The sequence below is a fragment of the Fukomys damarensis genome, unplaced genomic scaffold, assembly GCF_012274545.1.
Source record: "Fukomys damarensis isolate Sample0158 unplaced genomic scaffold, DMR_v1.0_HiC HiC_scaffold_10, whole genome shotgun sequence".
NCBI lineage: Eukaryota > Metazoa > Chordata > Mammalia > Rodentia > Bathyergidae > Fukomys > Fukomys damarensis.
The window spans coordinates 23,574,122-23,592,496 of NW_022900922.1; the positions used below are offsets into that span (position 1 = coordinate 23,574,122).

At 37.9% G+C, this 18,375-nt stretch overlaps 1 protein-coding gene across 4 annotated transcripts in view; it reads right to left on the reverse strand.

Annotated features, from left to right (window-relative positions):
- Positions 1 to 18,375, reverse strand: part of Rnf144b (ring finger protein 144B) — a 177,488-nt gene that overhangs the window by 6,716 nt on the left and 152,397 nt on the right. For all 4 annotated transcript variants that reach the window (XM_019207329.1, XM_019207331.2, XM_010622925.2 and 1 more), the window contains 2 exons: positions 3,351 to 3,555; positions 1,274 to 1,418 (listed from right to left, as the gene is read on the reverse strand). In XM_019207329.1, coding sequence (XP_019062874.1) covers positions 1,274 to 1,418; positions 3,351 to 3,555 — 350 coding nt within the window. The remainder of the gene's footprint in view (positions 1 to 1,273; positions 1,419 to 3,350; positions 3,556 to 18,375) is intronic.

Below are 18,375 nucleotides of genomic sequence, written 5' to 3' on the forward strand. Positions count from 1 at the left end.
GAGCCCTTACTCACTAAGTATGTTAGATGCTAGACCACTAAACACACTGCTTGCTGAATTAAAGCAGAACAAGCAACAAAAACAAAGAGCCAGCCATGATTTAGGGCTGACACTGATGTGGACATATAAGACCAAATCGCCAAGACAGAGAATATCCATAACCAGCTGGCACTATCCTAAACTTAGAAAAACTAGAATTGAAATAAGGCTTCTCCCCAATCCTTCCCACCACCTTTTAACCCTGAGGTTAATGCCTGGCCTCGGCATAGGGCTGGATGAAACTACCTGAATTTGTGAAGATATGCCACATGAATAGAAGGGAAAAGCAATAACTGGGCAAGTTGTTTGATTTACGAAAGGGAAACTCATTGCCAAAACAGTAGCAATACTGCTGTCACGCCAATGAATGAGTCAGATAAGACACTATTGAGTTTTTTCTTTAAATTCAAAAAGAGGTAAGCAACATCACTGTAGTAAACACAATGACTTTATCCCCCAAAGATATTAACGGCCTAAGAACCTGTGAATACAGCACCTCAAATGGCAAAGGAGACTTAGCAAAGGCAATTAAATTAAGGGCCTTGACATGAGGGAGATTATCCCTATATATTATAGGAGATATATATATATGTCCTATACATTATCCAAATGGACCTGATCTAATTACACATGTCTGAAGGCAGAGAACTTTTCCAAAATGTGATTGAAGGAATGGCACCTAAGGAAGAAGGGTTAGAGATGTGATGCTGCTGACCTTGAAGATGGAGAAAGGGGGCCACCAATGCAGGTGACATCTAGAAGGTGAGAAGAACAAGGAAATGGATTCTACTCTAGAGTACAGAAAGGGAAGCAGCCCTGTTGACATCATGATTTTAACCCAGTGAGACCTATGACAGACTCCTAATGTATAGGAACATAAGATAATAAACTTGTGTTGAGCCATGAAGTTTGAGATGCTTTGCTACAGCAGCAATACAAAATTAATACACAGGTAGGTCTTTACATAACAAAGCAAGAAAATTCCCTCAAAGCACGAAATGCCCCTAAAACAGAAGCTTGTATTTCAAACTAAAGTGACACACCTCTGGCAACCAAAAAGAGGATTCATAGCTATCTGAAGTACCAGGCTCAGGAGGTCCCATTAAGAAAAATACATTACTTCTGCAAGACAAAAATAGGCTCAGTATTTGAAAAAGCAGAACTATAAGACTCTGGCTCTGGTGCAGAGAGGTATAGGAAAGAGCATGTGATACGCGTCTCCCGGGGCACTCACATCCAGGTTCTGCAGGCAGTACCAGCAAAATGTGTGTTTGCAGTTCTTGCACATCATCTGGGCGCAGCCTTCGTTGCGTTCAATATAAACCCGGCAAACTGGACACTGCTTAATAGGGGCTTCTGCACCTGTCCCAAAGAGGGCCCTAGAAACAAAACGAATGGGACATTGTATTCAACCCATCGTCATCAGCCAAATTCCCAGTGCTCTAGAAAGTTCGGTAATGAATGCTGTGATCTGTACCTAATTCACTTCTCCAAGAGAAGGGTGGAAGTAAAAACAGTAGAGACACAGACTGTTAGTAGTTCGGAAAACTCAAAACAAGAAAGAACCTTTATTTATTTTTATTTATTTTGGCTTTCAGTGTATTATACAATTATACTTTCCACAGATGATTTAACTCATTGCTTTGCCAAATTAATATTTCACTCCCTGAGCATATGTTGCCTGAATAAGAAATACAAAGAGTCAGGTATGCCGCAGAGAGACTGGTTCAGGATGCAAACGGGTATGCTCCTACCATGTCGCTATTAAATAATTGGCAGAATGGGACTCAATGATCACTACTTTAAGATAGATGCCATTCCTGAAAAGACCTGCTTCTAACAGATGAATGGGCCAGGAGAAGCTCACGGTGAAAGGTCACAGAAATAAGGAGCATTGAAAACTGGGGTGGGCAGGAGCCACAGCTCTGGGCTACACTTTCGTTATTGTTCATCAGAACTACCACCAGCACACAGATACATCTAACTCTCCAAGAGCTTTCAAAGGTAAGGCCAGGTTTCCTCCTGGGGATGATTTGACACAGTGAGGGGATGGGTTCTACTTTAGTCCCCCTTTTTGATAAGGAAACAGACTCACTCGCAGAGCCTAACATCTTGTATGAGGACACGCAGACATCAAGAGAGAAGGTCAGAACTCAAGTCTTCCTCTTCTCTTGAGTTCTTTGCACTGTCCTGTGATACCCAGGGCACCTACTGCTGCACAGTCAGAATGTGCAATGCACCTGGCCATCTGGTTCTGAAGGCACATGTACTAAATCTTTGTTTGCCTATTTGTTTTGTTTGAGACTTAAGCCCAACACAGCCAGGTCGCACATCTATTCCTGACAACTGGCTCTACACACACCCAGGGCACTGGGTGATTAAGCCAACTAGTCTGTAACACTGGTATTTTGTTCTTGAGGTGCAGAACAGCCATAGCCCCAAGCAAATCAAGGGATCAAACACAAAGGTTCCTTACTCTGGCCTGGCCGCCACCATAAAAACCCTCTGTACAAAAAGGGAGAGATTTAATTGCTTCTCATCATAGCAAAATCTCAACATTGGCATCATCTTTTCAGAACATAAGGTATTAAGAATATCTCTTCCAAAAGGGTAGGGGAAAGGAAAAAAGGGAAAAGAAAAAGTATGGGAAAAGGAAAAAATGGAAACAAAGTCTTTGTAAATAGGGGAGGGGGAGGGGGTGAAGGGAGGGAAGGGATACAGGGAAAAAATGAGAAGATACAAGATCCCAATGATGAATGTAACTGTACTGTATAACTAAAAAGTGCCAATAAAATCAATGGAAAAAAAAAGAATCTCTCTTCCTATATTCCCTAAGGATATACGACCTTTTTTGTATTGCTGTGTTCTCTCTGCTATGACTGACATACCCCATCAGGTGGTAACTTAATTAAGTGAAAAACATCATTTTGTTTATCTCATTTTGCAAGTGGGAAGAGTGAGATCATTGATAGGAGGCAGACTTGGTAGCTAAGCAAATAGCTACGGACAAAGCCATGACTTCCTACAGAGAATACAGGTTGTCTCTACCTAAAGAGATAGCAAAACTCATACAAACCCTAATTTCAGCAATATCTGAAAGATTCTGCTGAGACAAATAAACAAATTCCCTTTTAGAATTGCTTTCTGTTGTTATTTTTTATTAGCAACATATCGTTTCTGGAATACTTCTCTGGGAAATTCTGCAGGAAAATAACGTCTAAACATCACCATGAGATAACACTTCCAAAGCAACATATGTTGAGTTTCTAAGAACACTAGTGAGTAATTTCAAAGACATTTTCCTTTCTTACCCATGTTCTGTGGGCAGGACAATAGGCTGATTGTCTCTACAGGAGACCTCTGCATGCCAAGCATCCTTACAACATGAGCAGAATTTCAGATGGCAAGAAGGGCATTCTACCAACACAGGCTGGCCTGGGTCACTCGAAGCAACAGGACACACTGTCTGACAGTCTGCAACAGGGCACCATGTTCGGTGGGGGTCCAGGTGAACTTCTAAAACATAAAGAGAGAAAATTGGTGATCTATCTGCCTCCAGTTCAAGCTTGAACTTTTCTCCCCTTCACTTACCTTTTTTATGGACTAGTACTTATGGGAGTATAATAAAACCAGAGGTGACAATTGCTATAATGAGTCTTCATAATAGACTCAAACCTACCATCCACTAAGTCACTCAACCCTACTACATTTCTCAAAGTACTAATGGACTAGGTCACCATTGTCTTTATGAGCAGATAAGGTACATTCTCTCCCAACAAAAACTGCAAGACAAGAATACTTCTTGCCTTTGAGCACTCAAAATAAGCAGAAATCTTAAGAACCTTGTACAGTTTTTCAGGTACAATCTTGGAAGAAAAATGGACATGAAGAAATAGGAAGTGAGGTTTCTTCTGTTGTACGGAAGGAAACTAAAGAACAAGGAAGAATCAAAATTTAAAGACCAAAGATTATCTGGTATGACTTAGCCAACAATCAGATTACTTGTCAATGTGGGTATTCTATTGTCCTACCAATGCGCTAGTTAGGAACAATTTGTAAAGAACTCATATGCTTTAAAACAAGAAGTAGAGACTTTCAAAGATCATATAATAATAATAGCCACTCACGTAACACTGGCCAGATCCATAGGGCAGACAAAGGAGAAGATAGGATTGGAGGGTGTACAATTCAAGTGCCTACAAGTCTTGCTTAGCTTTCCCTTTAGTGTTCAATTACAGACCTCATGTTGTCTTTGTATGATATGACCTTTCAGGAAACATACTATATGAAAAGTGAAGTTATCTAAGAGATTGTCTCAGTCTTCTTTTTTCTGAATCAAAGTATTTTGCAAATTTCAAACTCATGAGATTCTAGTTTTAAACTTCCTAGGGCTTATGAATTCTACAAATTTACCCATAAGAGTCAAATAAACTCAATGAGTCACACAAAAAATTAAGGTGTCGAGTATGAATTCAGTTTTAAAGTTTTTGTGTTTTGTTTTGTTTTTTTAACTGGGGCTTGAACTCAGGACCTTGCACTTGCAAGGCAGGCGGCAGAACTGAGCTAGATCCTGGGCCCAAAGTTAATTATTTTATAAGCTCAGCATCAGGATGGAAGAAGGTGAAATGCACAAATAAATACTATTTCTACTGATGTCTTACCTAGAAAGAGGAATCAATGAATCTATCCATATCACTTTTCATCTGAAATAGCATCCTTAAATACACCATCTTATCTAGTAATTCTGGGGAATGGGGTTAGAGTACGGCAACCCTTGACATGACTTTAATCAGAGTTATCCTATGATTCAGGGGTCCTCAGGCCTTGAGAGAGATGGACCCTCTAAAATCTTTAAAATTTTGAAAAGTCAATGGAACAGTGACCCACATAAGACCCATTTTCTTAGCCTTTTATTTCCACATCATTTATTGTTTTCTTCCAAATTGTTATAACTGCTTCAGAAACTCTAAGTCCAAAGAAATAAATGCTGGTAGGTAAGTAATTGCTAAGAAGCCCAACATGAAATATCTACTTACCACGCACTCTAAGTCAGAGATCTTTTAAAAGTTTGATGAAAAAAGAAAAGAAAAATTAAAATTGATATTAGAAAATTGATAGCATCCCCAAAAGACAGAAGGATAAAACTTGACCTCATAACTCTGATCAATTAAAATTACTTAGTAGAAGGTCTGCCTTCTTTCTCTCAGCTTATTATTGAAGATATCTGGCATGGTACATTGGAAGCAGAAACAAAGATGCAACTATAGAAAATGATGAAAAGCTATACAGAAGGGACATTAGTTGGAGTGCAGCTAGGGTGCACAAGCCAATGCAAACTCAAGGGAGAAGTCTGAGCCACAGAAACAGCGATCTTCTGTATTTATTTTATGACAGTCACATAAAGGGCCATGCAAAGGAGTGTAGAGAAAGGGGAAAAAGAGAGACATTATAGTTTTCTGCATAGCCATGTGACACTTAACCACAGGGATGCATTCTGACATGCGCTGTTAGGTGAGTTCTTTGTTTCAAAAATATGACAGAGTACACTTATGCAACCTGAAATGGCTATGATGTCACTAGGCAATAGAACCTGAAGGGATCACTACTGTGTATGTGGCGCATTATTGGCCAAAATGCCATCCTGTCGTGTGTCTACTTCCTTCATTAAAAGTCTTGTTCTGCAGAGATGGCTTATACAGCTCCTGTGACCAAAAGTGGACTTAAAGGGAGACAGATTTTGGAGCTCTCCAAATAAAATGAGCTAATTCTGCTAATTTTGTGGAGTAACTATTCAATATCTCTCCAAACTCCTTTCAACTTTCCTTGCTGAATCACCTATCAGTACAGTCTGAGTATTACAGAAATGTTTTCCTACAGTTTCATGCAGTAAAGCTTGGGCACATGACCCAATTCTGACCAATGGCAGGTAAGGGAGGGTCCACCAAGGACTTTCTGGGACAAGAGCTCCTCCCCGCTTTGCAAGAACAACTACTACTCTATCTGCCTTTGAACACAGCCGTGTGGAGTCACGATTCTCAGGCCACCACAACAATCTAGGAACTTTAGAGGGAAAGCTAAATAACTTACAAAAATTGAGCTGCTGAAGTAGCCAAGCCTAGAACAATCTTCCTAAGGACTTCATGCATACCCTTTCTGCTCAAGCCATTTCTTGTCAGACAAACTTTTCCATACAACTGAAAACATCTTAATTAATAAGGCTACCTCTAGTAACAGTGATCAAGTACTCAGTTCAAATAAGGACTATGCCTTCCACCTGGCCTATATTTTATCAAAAGCATTAAAAGTATCATGTTAGAGATAACCTTAAAAGACCTTTTCAAACCAATGGTCTTATCATTTTACATATGAGGGACATGGAAATATGTGCACTTAAATCGAAACAAAATAAACATTCACATACATTATTCTGTAGAAGACCTTGTACATCATTATAAAAACTTACACCCTTTTTAAAAAAACGTTAATGCACAATGGGGATTTAGCTCAGTGGTTCTGGTGACTGCCTCACCATTGTAAGGACTTGAGTTCGATCCCCAGTACCAAAAAAAAACAGTTAATGCATTATTCTAGATCCAAAAGGTTTTTATATAGGTGAGGAAACATATTCATATAGCTGAATACTATGTAGATTTTAAAAAATAAAATAAATTAATGTGATAACATAAAAGATTTCTAAGATGTATTAAGTTAAAAAAGTAGAAGACAAAAAGAGTATTAATGAGCCATTTTTATAAAAATATTCATATACTGAAATATTTTTAACACTTCCAAAGAATACTGGAGAAAAAGACCAGCAGTGAGCCTTGAGTAAAGCCTGAGAAAGAAGACAAGGATTTCCTTTTTCTTTAATATCAGTTTTATAAAAGGCATGAGTATTATATAAATAATTTTTAAAACATATTTTTAAAAGCTGTTTTCATCCCAGCACTTGGGAGACTGAGGCAGGAGGATAGCTGTGAGTTCAAGACCAGCCTGGGCTACATAGTGAGTTCCAGGTCAGTCTCAACTACATAGAGAGACCCTGTCTGGAAAAAACCAAAAAAATAAAATAAAATAAAAGCTGTTTTCAGTCTGGCATATGAACAACAAACTACTAAAATAATGCTAGAAGTAAGTTGTCCTCTGAAAATTTATTTACCTTTTATAATACTGTAACATTCAAACTTCCCTTGCTTGACATTTTTTTTTCCTTCATTCTCTGTTGATCCTTTTCTCTAAAAAATCCCCTCTGGTCTTTGGCAAGTTGTAGCTTATCTATTTTTAAAGCATCTGCTTCTGTGTTCTTGCCTTAATAGGGTGGGGGTGGGGTCACAGAATCAGCTTATGGTTATTGTCTACCCAGTTCATAAAGATGGCCTTTCTCTTGTTATGTACTAGGCATGGGTTTCTTATTTTACTTGCAAGCTCCAGTTTACTGACATAGTGATGAAATGCTACCTAATGACTTAAAACAACAAATTCTGGACTTTTTAAAAGCATAAGATATATTGCCATGCAAACAAATGGCTTATAATACACACACTAACAGTAACACCTTCAATTGCCTTGCCTCACAAGCACAAGGTCCTGAGTTTAATCCCCGGTATCGGAAAAAAAGAAAAAAGAAATAAAACTTTCCCTACAGCACTTCAGCATTAAACCTCCTTTATGAAGCATCATTTATAACAACAACTGAACACTTCTTCCAACATTAAAACAGAAATAATATTCTTCCCAGAACTCTACTGTCTCTCCAGAACTAACATCTTTCTTACTTCCTATGTTATTTCAGTCCTTGGAAGAGCAATCCACATTCATTGATCCTCATTTCTTACCACTACACCTCCTTTAAGTTTCTGAAATAAAGCTTTCACTATAGTAAACTGCTCCCAAAAAGTTACAAGAGACATCCCCGTAGGCACATGGAGTAATGTTTATCAATCCATCTTATATGAAATTTCGTCCTGTAGCTCTGCTTGCCATGTGTCAGGCCCTGCCCGCTGCCTTCTCTTCTCATAACTCTCCTTTCTCTTTTACCATGAGTGCTGCTTCCTTGCTCTCATCCATGGATGGTATCTAAGACTTAATCCCGAAGTCCTCAATATATCTTATTACAGGACTTAAGTCATAACTTAGCCTTGCTCTCAGATTAATTTGGATTATTCCAAATGTGTTCTCCCTCTAGTGATCACAAGATGGAAAATTAAGCGTATGTTCTAGTTTTCATTGCTAATTCAACAAATGACTGATTTTAAGTAATTGTTAGAGACCTGGGTATATGGAATTGAAAAATAGAGATTTCCTTCCTCAGAAACCTCATAGTATGAAAAGGGAAAGGGATATTTAAAACAAATCCAGTGTCCAAAATGCACACACACACACACACACACACACCAGAAACCAAGCAATGCAAATAAAAGTGCATCCCACAAGAAAACAGAAAGAAATTGTTAATAAACATCTATGAGCAGCTCTTGGAGCAGAGTTAAGGAACATTTAATAGTTATTTACATAAACTTTTTCTTGCTTTTTTATCCAAGTATTCACAATGAAAAGTCCCCTCTTAATCAAGTTTAAAATCAGAAGATAAAACTAGCTCCTCCCAATCACAGAACAAAGCAGATAACGCATGCTGAGATGAAACACGAAGCGATTAGGTTAGAAAGAACAAAAGTACCACATAAACAGAGATTTAAAAAGAAAAAGTCCCAAGGTAGCAACTCTGCAGGCAGCCAGCACAGGGAAAGAATAAAAGAGAGAGAACAGCCTCTTTCCTGCTATTTGAATTAAGGTTCTGTACTTGAAGGAAACACGGAGAAAGGACATGGGCGGTGATGTCCTGAAGCAGGAACCTGATAGCTCACAAATGCCAGCTGCATTTCTTTCCAACTTCAAGTTCAGTGACATCACACTGGAACTTTGAGCTGAACCATGGTGAAAGTATTTACACCTTAAAATTAGGCAAATACTACAAATCAGTTGCTTTTTCTCTGTTAGAAAGACTGTTTACCAACACATCATGGAACACGGGCCAAGTTAAGCGTAAATATATCAACACAAAATCTACATCCACACTGAGAGTTCAAGGCCAGCCTGGGCTACACAAAGAGGACCTGTCTCAAAAAGAACAATTTATTTGGCTATAAATACTAATTTCCTGTTCACTAATTCCTTGCTATATATTTCTCTGGACTTTTCAAGTCCAGTGATACACCACATCCTTGCTCAGTGTTTCCTTCAAGTACAGAATCTTAATTCCAGTGATGCAGAGTGGGGCACAGACAATTTCCTCTGTATAGAATTGCAGTACATAACAGTTGATGCTTCTGGATCTCCCCAGTTCCCTCACACCACGAACCAGACAGGACATGCTGTTTATTCCCATGGACCCCAGCAGATCAAAATCTTTCCTTTCCCCAGAGGCTAGGGGAGAAAACAAAACCTGGTATCTATGAATTCAAACCAATTACTGCTTTCAGAGTCTCCGCCTATGGTGAGGTCCCCCCTTTTTTTTTTCAGCTTTGAGTTTATTGGTACATTTTAGGGATACAGTACAGTTACATTCATTGTTGGGATCTTGTACCTCCACATGACAAGTCTTGATTCTCATTTTTTCCCGTTATCCCTGCCCTCCCTTCTCCCCCTCCTCCCCTGTTGAGGTCCCCTTTTTAAATAAAGTAAATTTAAAAAGAAAGTGCTGCTAGTTAGAATCTGACATGAATGCCTTGCAAGCGCAAGGACCCAAGTTTGAACCCTGGTACCAAAAAAAAAATACTAGTCCTGCTTTTTAGGCTCATTTGCAACTTAATCCTGTAAGTTAGAAGCATGAATAAGTAGCCAATTTATACAGTTTTGATCTGTTATCCAAATTTTATCCAAACAATTTAATAGTACAGATTTACACATGTAATAAAGCAGTCTGATTTTGAAAAAACATAAAAGCAAATGCAGAGTGGATTTAGCCCTTAGTTTTCAATGAAGTCAGCAAGGGCCAGCATAATACTGGAGGCAGCATGGTCTACAACTTACAAGAGCAACTGTTTCACCCAAAAGGTCTTCTCTCCCTAAAAATGGAATGATCAACATTAAATAGACACTACCTACAACAAAATTAATCAGTTCCTGATATGTAGCAAGTGCTCCACAAGAATTAATAAAATATGTCCCCATTTTCTCTAATTCTCAAACTTAATAGATGTGACTTTAAGTTACCCAAGAGGAGACCGACAAATCTATGTTCTTTACCATATTTTTGAACAAAGGAATGAAAAATCAATTTAATGAGTTGTAAGTAGCAATTTTTAAAAATTACATCGACTTGTCATGTAAAGGTACAAGATCCCAACAATGAATTTAACTGTACTGTATCCCTAAAATGTACCAATAAACTCAATTAAAGCTGAAAAAAAAATTACGTATATTAGAAAAGAAAATAGAGCACATCTCTCATGTTATTATATACTTATAATACCTAAAACAATATAAATGCTATGTAAATAGTTGTACTGTACTGTTTAGAAAATGACAAGGAATAAAAGCTTTTATATGTTCAAGATAGATGCAATTTTTTCAAATATATTCATATCATGGTTGGTTAATGGACATGGAACCTGTGGATAAGGAGGGCCAACTATTAAATATACTTCTTAAGGCCAGGGATTTAGCTCGGTGGTTCTGCCACCTGCCTCGTAAGCACAAAGTTCTGAGTTCGATCCCTGGTACCAAAAAAAAATTGTTTTAATTAAAAAATATATATACATATATACTTCTTATTCAAATACTTCACAAAATACAATGACTTTCCCAAAATTAGGGTGGTATAAGCATCTGCTAAATGATTTATGAATGTGTGCAGCTTGGGGGATATTTCATAAAGCTCAGATTCAATATTCTTAGTTTCACTCTACTTTCATATTATAGAAAGTTCCTCCTCTGGCTTTGAATGTCTAATATCCCTCTCCTTTTCTCTCTCTCAGCTACTGACCTTCTTTCTTATTTTGCCCAGGAGGAGGCAATTAAGAGAGAAGCCAGGCACACCTGATCTTCTAGTCCATCCACCTGCGCCATGCCCAAGTTATTTCCACTTTTTCTGATAGTTGATCCATCCTCTCACATTTCCAAGGATTTTTTTCTTTTTTTTTGTCTGCAGTTACCTTCCTTCCCTCTCCCAACCCTCTCTCCTGTATCATTAAGTAGAAGAAAGGAAGAGTAGGGAAGGGGAGGGGAGGAGAGGGGAGAATGGAGGAAAGATCCTTAAAAGTTTTTCTTAATATAGCCACTGCATCCCATTCCTGTCTCATAATAGTTTGAATCCTCTCCAAGTAGGTTCTTTTCCCCACCCAATAAGTGAGGGTCACTGAAGTCCTGTCTGCTACCAATGTTCAGTCCTTCTTTCTCTTAATCTCTCAGTAGCACCAGTCCATATCCCCTTTTCTTTAAACACTACGTTTACTTGTCTTCCCAATTAATGTTTGTGGTCACCCCTTGCCAGTCTGTTTCCTGGATCTCCCTCTTCTTCTTCACCACTAGAGAGTGCCCCGGGCTCAGTCCTCGTCCTCCCTTTAGCCACTCTCTCTTCCCAGATGAGCTCAGCGTCACAGATATTAACCCAACCTCTATGCTGACGACTCCATGCTGTGTCACTGGTCTTGACTCTGCCTATACCTCTGTACTCATAAATCCAACTGCACTTCTACTAGGGAAAGCCTGACAGTTCCATCTTCAAAATGGATCCAAAGCTGATATCTTTCAGTACTTCCAGTCCTGATATACCATCTAGTCCCACCATGGATTAGATCACAGCAAGACCTCTTAAAAGATTACAACGGCTCCCTAACAGATCTCTCTGCTGCTGCTTTGTTCCACCACTATCTTCTTCCTGTGGCATCCAGTGCAATCTCCCAAAAATGATATATGACACTCCCCTGATCAAAGCCTTACAGTGAGTGACTTCTCATCCCTCTTAGTCTTTACCACAGTCTATGTGGTCAGACCCTTGATTACAATCCTCAAATTATCTTCCTTGTTTCTCCCTTCTGCTCACCCAGCCCTACCACAACAGCCTCCTACTTGCTTCCTAAAGAAGAGCCAGGCTTTTTCCCAGCTTAGGCTTCGGCTTTGGTACTTACCTTTCACTCCGCCTAGCATGCTCACCCTTAGGTTTTCATATGGTCTGCTCACTTCAGAGCAAGTCCTTCCTCAGACACAAGCTCTGCAGAGAGGCCCCCATGGCAATCCTACCCAAAATATCTTTCCCATCTAGCTCTTTCCCCTGGCCCTTTCTTATATATGTGAGTGCTACATATCACTCTCTAATATTACTTCTTTATCTATATTAGCCTCTCTCTCTCTCGCTCCGTACACCAAAATCATTTAGGGCAGGAATTTGTCTTGATAATTACTATATTCTCATGATCTAGGACAGAGCTCCTGAGCAGCAGCACTACTGACTATCTGGATAATTCTTAGTGCTGAAGGCTTCCCTGTGCATTAGATGTTTGGTCTTGATCCTGAGCTTTTCCCACCAGCACCAGATGCCAGTAGCATCTTTCTCCCTAGGTGTAAAAATCAAAATGTCCTATGGAAGAAAAATCCACCCCTAGTTAACAACCCCTGACCTCATCAGATGCCCAGACTGCTCTATTTGTTGAATAAATAATGGAGCACTAATGAGAGAAGTGTAAGAAATAGTATTGGTAATAGCAATTCCCTGCAGGAATAAAAGATAATAGCAGCACATATGACAAGGTTTTATATACCTCAATGCTGCATTCAGAAATTTCTGGAAAACAAAAACAAAAACCTGGAGAGATACTTGAATGGGTCAGTCTGGGAACAGAGGCCCAGATATACTAGCCTGGCCAGGTCCCACTGAAAAGGTATCTGTGTTACCCATTAGCCTTGTTGTCAGTATAGCAACTTCAAGCAAAAGTCAATTGAAAGTTAAAGAGTTGTTGTTTTTTTTTTAATGATTTCTTTATGTTAAAAGCACACTTTTGCTTTACACAGTCAGTCTGCCTTCTGAATTTGTTGGGGATTGGTTCTGGGACCTCTGAGGAGACTAAAATCTGCAAATGCTCAAGTCCCTTATATAATATGGTACAGAAGATGCATATAACCCATGAATATCTTTCCCTTATTTTAAATCATCTCTGGATTACTTGTGGTACTTAATACAATGTACATGCTAAGCAAATAGTTGTTATATGGTACCGTTAAGGGAATGACAATGAGAAAAATTCTGTATATGTTCAGTATGATGCAATTAAAAAATAATTTCAACTCACAGTTGATTGAACCCCTGCATGTGGAACCCACAGATACAGAGGGTCAATTGTACATGATGTACCAAAATGCACCCCAAGTGGGGCCTGGAAGCCAGATTAGTAGAAAAGGAGAAATTTTCAAAGAGGCACCAGTCTGACCACCCTGGGATCTGACAGGACTGCCCAGATCTCAGGCCCAAAAGGAGCAAACTGATGGATACCAGGTGGTGGTCAAATCACAGTCATGAAGAAGAGCTGTCACTTCCTCATTCTCTTTAGCAATGAACTGAATCTGAGATAAAACAGAGCCCCCAGGGTCAATGAGATATTTGTAAAACCACTTTTCATAACTACTGTTGTGACTTCAATTCTACCTCGGTGTTTAGCCAAGGAAACACAATTATTATATAAACAAAATGTACAACTGTCCAAAAAGTTTAAGACTTAGTTGTTTCCTTCCCAAAACTAGAAGAAAGTGAATTGATGTCGATTCAACTAACTTCTTCTGCATCCCGAGTGATAAAAGTATCAAGTAGCTTTGAGATAGGGAAAAGTTCAGCAATATAGAACATGAGCATCCAGAGACTAAGAAAGCAGCCCCCAAACCTGACCCTGAAACTTGAATGTGAAGATTACTTAGCAGTGAATAACTGACACGCTATTCCACAGACAGATTCACAGACATGAACTGCAGTGTACTCATGAAAAGGAGAATTGATACTAACCTTGACCTCAAGACTGTGCTTGTTCATGTAAATTATGAAAGGCAGGGAATGCTATTTCAAACAATTTTATACTTCCACATTCTGACAATCAAAGAAAATATTTTTATTTAAAACTGCTATGAGATCTAAGGGCTACATCTGACTCTGATGATTGCTTTTAATTTTCAAAAACCCTTTATTTTCTTACCTGGCACCAATAGCATTTAATATGTGCAGTTTGCTTCTTAGTCTGTTGTAGGTTCTCTCAACTAACAGGAGTGTTTTTTGTTTTTTGTTTTTTGTTTTCAAGAGTGTTTTTTCTGCCATCCTCTACCATTATAAGTCCATGCCAAGAGACATCACATGAATTTTTATTATTGTGGAAAACACCACGCACCCAAGCTAATTTAATTATCAACTAAAATAAATCAAACTCTTTTAACTTTTATGAACTGCTGCATTTTTAATTATGCCAAAGTTAATTTGCTTTCTGATATCTCTAAGAACAAAGGTCTTCTGTAGATAGTTAAAATGCAATTAAACTAAACTAATCAGAATTAACATCTGCTACAGTAAATAGACCCAAAGATAGGTGGCAACCATCAGAGGGATTGCAGGCAAGATATTTGAAGAGAACCACAGATTAACAAACTTGTAAACATGCATAAGTGCATATAGTGGGATTAATATACAACAGGAAAACACATTCCCATTTTACTTCATTTCTTAGGAAGGAGAGCAATATGACATTCTATTTGTAAGAATCCTTAACTACTATATGATAACATAAATATCCAAGAACAGACACATTAATTTATCAAGGAACTGATGTATCTTGCAGTTATAAACGTAAAACAGGATCTCAAAAACCCTATGTGTAAGAAGTTGTGATAGGGCCGAGTGTGGTGGCACACAGCTGTAATTCTAGCATTTGGGAAGCTGAGGCAAGAGGACCAACGTAAGTTCAAGGCCAGCCTTGCCTACATAGTGAGTTCAAGGCCACTCTGAACTACATAGGAAAATGCTGTCTTAAATAAAAATAAAGAGAAATTGTGAAGGATAATCTTAATCCAATTTTAAAAGCCTTTTGATTTTCTTAAGTCAGTACATGTACATAATCCATCTTAATTCTTTTTTATCCCCTTCGCCTCTTGCCTCCATCCATCTCTTGGTGACCTTCCCTTTTGCAAAAAATAAAAAGTACTTTCTAGAAAAAAGAGATGAGCCAAAGTCTCGCATTAATCATCAGATATGTACTTTGAGAACCAGAAGAGAGCAAAGCAGTCATTGCTAACCTACGCCAAACTTGGTATTCCATTTTCTTTGTTAATATTGGAAGACTGACATAGAAAGGGAAATCCACAAACATGGTAGTGGTCAATGGAAAAGTTGCAGAAGGATGGAAAGTGAGTAGAACGACCAAACAGTGAATGAGAAGCACAACAGTGTTTCTCTGCTTTATAAAAGCAGTGCTGTTTCTTCCTGACCCTGTTCAAAGTCCTTTTTTAATGAAAAGACTTAAAGACAGACATAGAAAACAAACTAATCAAATAATAACATAAAGCAGAAGACAACACACACAGACGGAAGAAGAAACTAAAGGCTGAAGAAAAGACTTGGTAGAAATCTAAATTCCCCCCTTTTTGTTTTTGCCATACTGAAGATTGAACCTACATTGAACTGCATCCCCAGCCTTTTTGTTTTTTATTTTTATTTTGAGATAAGGTCTCCTTAAATCACTAAGTTATCCAGTCTGGCCTAGAACTTGTGATCCTTCTGAGTCATCCTCCTGAGATTACAAGTGTGTGCCAAAACACCTGGCTAAGAATTACTTTTATAACCAAGAAACAGGACTTTATCTGACTCTATAGTTCTCCAGAGCAACAATAGGATCTACAATTCTGTCTTATAGGCCAAGCAATGGGACTGTAATCCATTAATGATATCAGTGAGTATGCAGTACATCCAAAGATCCCCTTATAAACAGTTTGTATAAGAGATTTCCATGACTTAGACTTCAAAGTCACGTAGCTGGTAAAGGTCTTGAGTTTGAGGTAGACTGGAAGTCTATTATGTAAAAATGAAGGATGCAGTACAGATAAATTATCTTAATCAAGTAAATTCCATTATGAATTCTTAACTTAAGCATTTCTATTTTATGAAAATGATAATGAATAACGTGATTACAAATTGTTGTCCAGAATTATCTAAGATCAAAAGGTTTCCTTTTTAATAAAACCAGGGATTGAACCAGATGGCTACCAAATTTAACGTAATACTTTAATACTGTACAATAGTAAAATGTCTAATTAAATATAACTAAATTATAGGGTTTTACATTTTGGCGGTCCCTCAAAAACTAAACATAGAATTTCCAAAGGAACCAGCAATTCCACTGCTAGGTAATACCCAAAAGAGTTAAAATCAGAAATATAAACAGACACTCATACACTAATTTTCATAGCAGCAGGATTCACAATAGTCAAAAGGTGGAAATAATTCAAGTTTCCATCAATGGATGAAAGGATAAACAAAATGCATGTGAAAAGACAATACAAGGGCTGGGGATTTAGCTCAGCCGTTCGTTCGGTGGCCTGCCTTGCAAGCGCAAGGACCCAAGTTCAATCCCCGGTACCAAAAACAACAACAACAACAACAAAAAGACAATACAACATTGTTTAGCAATGAAAAAGAAGTCTTGATACGTAGTACAACATGAGTCTAGTAAACAGTATACTAAGTAAAATAAGGAGAAATGCAAATGAACAAGTATTGTATGACTCCACTTACATGAAATATCTAGAATAGGTAAATTCACAGAGGCAGAAGACGGATCAGAGATTGCCAAGACTAGGGAAAGGAAAAGTGGGAAGTTACTGCCTGATGGTTACAGTTTCTGTTGAGGCTATGAAATGGTTTTAGGAGCAGAGGGGTGCCAGTGGTTAAAAAGGTCTGAAAGGGCAGCTTTTATGTTATATATTTTAATACAATAAAATGTACATAATTTTGAAACTTGTATAGATGAGAAGCTTTCGTTTGTGTAATCCTAGGTGAATCTCAACCTGTCCAAGCTTCCATTTCTGCATCTCTAAAAAAGAACAAAATCAACTATCAATGCACGAGACCTAGAGTAAGCACCTGACTAGAACTTATAATGGGAAAAAATAAATCTTCTGTATAAATAAAACTATTTGACCTTTCACTTCCTTGGTTATATTAATTCCTAAGCATTTAATTTTTGTCGATGCTATTGTGAATATTACTGATTTCTTAAATTCTTTCTCAGTGAGTTTATTGTTGATGTACCAGAATGTTATTGATTTTTGTGTGTTGATTTTGTATCCAGCTATGCTACTGACTTTGATCATTAATTCTTTGAGTCTTTTGGTGCAATTTTTGGTCTTCAGTGCAAAGGATTATATCATCTGCAAATGATAATCTAGCTTCTTCCCTTCCTATACATATTCCTTTTGCTTCTTTTGCTCTGGCTAACATTTTGAGAACTATATTGAACAGGAGGACGATAGTGGACCTCCTTGTCTTGCTCCTGATTTTAGAGGGAAATCTTTCAGTTTCCCCCAATTTAATATGAAACTGGCAGCATGTCTGTTCCAGATAGCTTTTGTCAGATTGAGATATGGTCCTCATATATCTATTTTCTTCAGGTTTTTTAAAGTCATGAATGGAGGCTGAATTTTGTGACAGGCTTTTTCTGCATCTATTGATATGACTGAGTGATTTTTTTTTTATTGCTTTATGTGATGGATTACATTTATTTATTTGTATATGTTGACCCACCCCTGCATCCCTGGGATGAAGCCTACTTGGTCATGACATATGATCTTTTTTATTATTTTTTGCATTATTTACCAGTGTCTTGTTTAGGATTTTTGTATCTACATTCATTAAAGTTTTCTTTTTTGGTTGGATCTCTTTCTGATTTTGGAATCAGGGTAACACTAGCTTCTACTTCCAGGAATGTCTTTGGGAGTACCCCTTCCCTTCCAATTTCATTAAAGAGTTTGAGGAGTACTGGCATCAGATCTTCCACAAAGTTCTTATAGAATTTGGCACTGAATCCATCAGAATCTGGACTTCTCTTAGTTGACAGTATTTTTTTAAATTACTTCTTCAATTTCATTTCCTGTTATTGGATTGTTTTGAGTTTTTCTTTTTGGTTCAGTTTTGATAGTTCATATGTATCTAGCAACCTATCCATTTCTTTTGAATTCTCCAATATATTAGAGTACGAGCTCTCAAAGATTAGTAATAGTATTCTGCATATTGAAGGTGTCCATTTTGACTTTGCCTTTTTTTTGTTTTGTTTGTTTTGTTTTGTTGGTACCGGGGATGGAAGTTGAGTCCTT